The sequence below is a fragment of the Sinocyclocheilus rhinocerous genome, unplaced genomic scaffold (genome assembly GCF_001515625.1).
Source record: "Sinocyclocheilus rhinocerous isolate Xijiao unplaced genomic scaffold, SAMN03320098_v1.1 scaffold2516, whole genome shotgun sequence".
NCBI lineage: Eukaryota > Metazoa > Chordata > Actinopteri > Cypriniformes > Cyprinidae > Sinocyclocheilus > Sinocyclocheilus rhinocerous.
In genome coordinates this window covers 483,153-488,527 of record NW_015639821.1, presented here as the reverse complement: position 1 = coordinate 488,527, position 5,375 = coordinate 483,153, and the positions used below count along the sequence as shown (strand labels likewise).

The 5,375-nt window shown below is 41.1% G+C and overlaps 1 protein-coding gene across 1 annotated transcript in view; it reads right to left on the bottom strand.

Moving 5' to 3' along the window:
• LOC107752181 (RAB6A-GEF complex partner protein 1-like) overlaps window positions 1–4,634 on the bottom strand; it is a 32,531-nt gene extending 27,897 nt beyond the window's left edge. Inside the window, exon 1 of the mRNA XM_016568075.1 lies at window positions 4,114–4,634. Within this exon, the coding sequence (XP_016423561.1) occupies window positions 4,114–4,254 (141 nt within the window). The 5' untranslated portion in view covers window positions 4,255–4,634. The remainder of the gene's footprint in view (window positions 1–4,113) is intronic.
• Window positions 4,635–5,375: the final 741 nt, after the last annotated feature.

The following is a 5,375-nucleotide window of genomic DNA, read 5'->3' as shown; positions in this document are numbered from 1 at the left end:
TGCTGAGGTGAAATTCAGTGCAGTCCTGTATCGTGATACGTATCGTGGCATCTGTACCGTGATACGTATCGTATCGTGACTTTGCTGGTGATACACAGCCCTAATAAAGACGCAGTGAGACGAGTGTGTGTGTGTGTGTGTGTGTGCATATGCACAGACATGTCAAGACCAGGTGCTTTGATATGCATGACCTCAGCACTACTGACAAGAGTGTGTGTGTGTGTGTGTGTGTGTGTGTGTTGTAAAAGGAACTCTTCCTCTCCAGCTGTGTAACTCCACCTTCACACACACACACACATTCCAGACACATTCCTTTCTTTTTCCCCGGATCATCTGAGACGCTCTACACACTCGCTACAGAACAGCCAGGCATTAAATGGCAGGAAGTACATGTTTGAGAGGTGGCACTTCCTGTTGGACAGGAGGGTGTGCGATATCACGATTTTTGATTGTGGATGATTAAAATGTCTCCAGGATCTGCCTTTGAAGAAATATCGTAGTATCGCGCTACAGCGAGCGCACATTCTATCAGTTGCAGTTCTGGCGCCACCGTCTCAATATACTGTACAACACCCCATACATTCACATTAAATGTTACTCAGCGGTAGAGTTACACTCACGGGACACCGCACTTATTCAAAATCACAAAAGTGCATTATTTGCATGTGCTTTAAAGTCTTGCTGGTTAAATATCATTTCATTCTGACATGCACTTTTTCTGAGCATTTACACCTGAAGCGTGCGCACACTAAAAAGCCTGTCAAACAGCATCTGATTACTGGACTGGGTTATCTTTCGCATCTGATTGCGCTAATACTGTCAAAAACACTTTGGTGTTTACATATAAACAGTTGGTTATGTCTAAAGTGAAAGTAAACAGTTTAAAGAAAAACGGCTGCTTGCAGCTCTTAAAGTGACAGCAGACTAATAGTACTAAACATGCTGCCGCTTGTCATTAAAGGGACAGTTCACCAAAAATTTTTAATTCTGTCATTATTTACTCACTCTCATGTTGTCCCAAACCTGCATTCATTTCTTTCTTGTGCTAAACACAAAAGACGATATTTTGCAGAACGTGAGTAACCAAATAGGTCCCCATTGACTTTGATAATAGGAAAAAATATATACTATGGAAGTCACTGGGGACCAGCAACTGTTTGGTTGCGACATTCTTCAAAATAACTTTTGTGTTCAACAGAAGAAAGAAACTCATTCAGGTTTAAAACAACTTGAGAGTAGCCTAAATGATGACAGAATTTTCATTTTGGGGTGAACTGTCCCTTTAAATGTTAATAAAACAACAAAACAGAAAAATCACTCACTGCTCTTGACTGAAGACCTGGAGGTTTTATCACCTGGAGGTTTTTTCCCCAGACAGTCTTACTATATGCGGGCGGCAAAGAGTCTGACCTCACAAAGGATTATCAGTCAAAATCTGTCTGTCCATGAATGTACAGAGTGTACAATAGTAAAACTGATTTACTCAGGAACTGAACACAAAACAATGAGCATTGTATGAAAATATGACAGGCTGAACTATAAAAACAACGAATACAAAAAAAAAAAAGGTCATGTAACAGTGGACACAAATTGTAAAAAATGATTTCTGCATAATAAGACACAAACTCTACATAATAAAACATGTAATTGATATTAAAGGAACAATTAATTGCTGAAAATCCCTCAGGCCATCCAAGTTTAAGATGAGTTTGTTTCTTTTGGAGAAATGTAGCATTACACCACTTGTTCAGCAATGGATGCTCTGCAGTGAATGGGTGCCGTCAGAATGAGAGTCCAAACAGCTGATAAAAACATCACAATAATCCACAAGTAATCCACAGCACTCCAGTCCATCAGTTAATGTCTTGAGAAGCCAGAAACTGTGTGTTTGTAAGAAACAAATCTATCATGATGTTTTTAACTTCAAACTGTTGCTTCTAGATAAAACTAAGAGTGAAAAAGTGGTCTGGTCTGAATCAGGAGAGAAATCTGCACAATATCAAACACCGTTTGCAGCCCAAAACAGCTCTAAACAAATATGTGGCTGGATTTTGATGTGAGAGACAACAGGAGACAGACTTTTTTTTACTGGAGGAAGTATTATTAATATGGATTATGAACTTAAATTTTAATAGGAAAAAAACAGTTTGGAGTTAAAAGGTCTTAATGATGGATTTGATTCAGCTTTTGTCTTCTCCAGATGTTAACTGATGGTCTGGAGTGGTGTGGATTATTGTGATGTTTTTATCAGCTGTTTGGACTCTCATTCTGACGGCACCCATTCACTGCAGAGGACCCATCTGCATTTTGCATGACCTGAGGGTGAGTACATTTTCAGCAAATTAGAACATAAATTGTCATTAAACTCAAACTGAACCGTCAGTCAAAAGCAGATGTGGTCAGAGGTCAGACTCTCTTTTCTCTAGGTTTAAAAATATCAGTAACACCGAGTAAGACACGTTCCGTCTGTCTGTGATGACAGAGACCACAGTTCACACTCCTTCACAACACTGCAGTTTCACTCTACAAGTGAAAATTATGCAAACGTGAGCACATTTTATAATCATGAAAGCATCCTATTCTGATGTTCTTGTTTCCTGAGTATCCTGAACACTGATGCACTCCGGTCCTGTGAAGACTCAAACAATCCACCAGGACAGTGCTTCTACACCGGCACCGCTGGAGACAGACGGAGCGCTTGACACACAGGCGAGAGACTCTAACATCAAACATCACCTCACACAGGTGAGATTCTCCATGACACAAACCCTCATATGTTCAAGTCAACAAGACAAGTTAAACTGAGCCTGAAAACTCAAAGGAGAAGCTGTGAACTCTGGAAAACTGGGGGAATTTCTGCACTTTGACCCACTGAGCAACAACATCCAAACCTGCCGATGTCCGAGTCTGATGCGACAGCGGTCAATGACAAACATCACGTACACTCCGAAACCAGCACTTTAACCTCCAGTAGTCTAGATAGACTTGACAAATGTTGCTCATTAATAAACCTTCTCAGATTCAACGCTCGAGTTCATTAGACCTGATCCTGATCCACTTTGTCACATCATTCATTATTCAAACATGAACTCAAAGCTCGGATCATGAGGCTGTTTGCCTGCCTATTTTAATCCAAACAAAACAACATTCTCATCGATCAGTATCACCACAGAACTGTAACCGCTAAACCACAGCACCCCACATTAGACCCTTAATGCTGATATTGGGACGATATATTGTTCAATGGTGACTGGAATGAATGCATCATGGAATAAAACCAGTTTATGTTTTGTTAACATAAACCTTTTTGGGATTTGAACCTACAGACTGAGAAAGCAGAAGTGATACTTAACCACTAAACGGCAGCACTCCATATGGGAGCAATTTAGTATATTTATAGCCAATCTGAAACGGATGGGATTCAAACCTACAACCACTGGGTTATCATTTTTAACCACTAAACCACACACTCTGAGCAAGTGTTTAACTAGATCAATCAGATGCTGAAAGTTGACATAGACTTTAACCACTAAACCACTAGATAACGCTACTAAACAGAGTAGGGTTAACTGGATTGCATTTAAACCCTTAATCCATTGCTTTAATAAAGTCACTTTAGGTTTCTTACCCAGCTAAACCTGGTTCCTATGAATAATTCTGATGTTTGAACCTTTGGGTCACCAAACCTGATCATTTACCACTAAACCACAGCATTTAAAAACTTCAAACACATAATCTGCTGCAAGACAAAGGCTTTAAAAGTGATTAACTAGATTAACCAGGTGCTAAAAGTTGACAGTTCTTAGTTTTTAACCCCACTAAAACACCCATTTAAAACCATAACCAACTGGTTTAAAGTCGATTCTTTTCGAACAGTCCATTCTCAAGTTAAAACCTTTGGGTCACCAACCCAGATCCTTTACTACTAAACCACAGCATCTATCATTCCTGTCCCTTATACCTTCATCTTTAACCACTAAGCCACATCAGCTCACCTTTAAAGACACAATGGCCTTGTGATTCAAACCCACAAACTACCCACGCCGTCCAGCATTTAAACAACATCTAATGACTCCAAACACTGGTTATGGATGAGTTCGTGATGTTTCTTACCCGGCTGGACCAGATGCTGATCTGGGTCTCGGACAGCACCGCCAGGTAGAAGCGTTGCGCGCTGGGCTCGATCAGGAAGGGCCGCTCGCTGCTCCGGAGCGGGCAGAGGAGCCTCCGCGGCCAGCCGCTCAGAAAATACATCACGATCCGGTTCCGACCCAAATCACTGCGACACCGGGACGGACAGACTCCCTCCAGAGGCCTCCATCCACCAGAACCAAACAACAGTTCGACTCGGGTTCGTATTCAGTCCGGGATCATATCAGCGGGATCCGGCGTCGGTTCTGACGATCTGAGTACAAAATCCGCTTTATTTGCTGCTGCTGCAAGAGAAGAAAAGCCCTGTAACGGAGCCGCGGAAGCAGAACCGGGCCTCGGCTCGGTGTCGCGGGGTTTCGCGGCTCTCACTGCGCGACTGGATCGCTGGACTCTGTAATCCAAAGAGAAGTTTTGGATCCGAATTTGTCCCATGAATCCTCCACCGTCGCCATCTTTAGTCTCTTATTTATCCCCGATCTGCTCGCTGCTACTAAACGCCTCAGAACCGAAACGGCATTTACTCGCGCGGGCATGACCGTTACCGCCTGAAGGGGGCGCACTGCGGCCCACAATGCTTTGCGGTTAACGGAAAACCGATTTCAAACGGACTGAAATGTATACATTTAACCCCAATTTAATTTTTTTGCCTTATTTTTGACCTTATCTCTGTTAGTCACGTATGTTATAACATGTAAATATTTTTGTTTAGCTTTTATTATTGTTAAAATTATTATTGAGCTTTAAAACACTTGCAGCTAATCGTGTCATTAGCATCATAACCGGAAGTGGTTCTCATCACAAGTATGTCGCGCGCTCTCGGTCTTGCTCACTGAGCTATAATAGAGTATATAGTCATTATATATAGATCAGTGGTCTTGCTACGTTTCTGATATTCGTGCCGACGCATGTTGGCGTAAAACGTCAGTTCCGTTCGGTTCGAGGTTCAGGACTCTGGCGCCTCCTGCCGGTGAAAGTGAGTAATGCGCCACAGCCAAAATTACATTGCCTATTGGCAATCATTATTTCAACTCAAATAAATAAGTAAAAATAGCTAGAATAAAAAAATTATATAATACCTATGATAATTATAAATAGCTAAAATGTATTTAAAAAGTAAATATAATTTTAAAAATATATTTAAACAGATTTTAAAATGAAAAACAAATAAAAAAATACATTAAAATTCTGTGTGTGTGTGTGTGTGTGTGTGTGTGTGTGAGTGT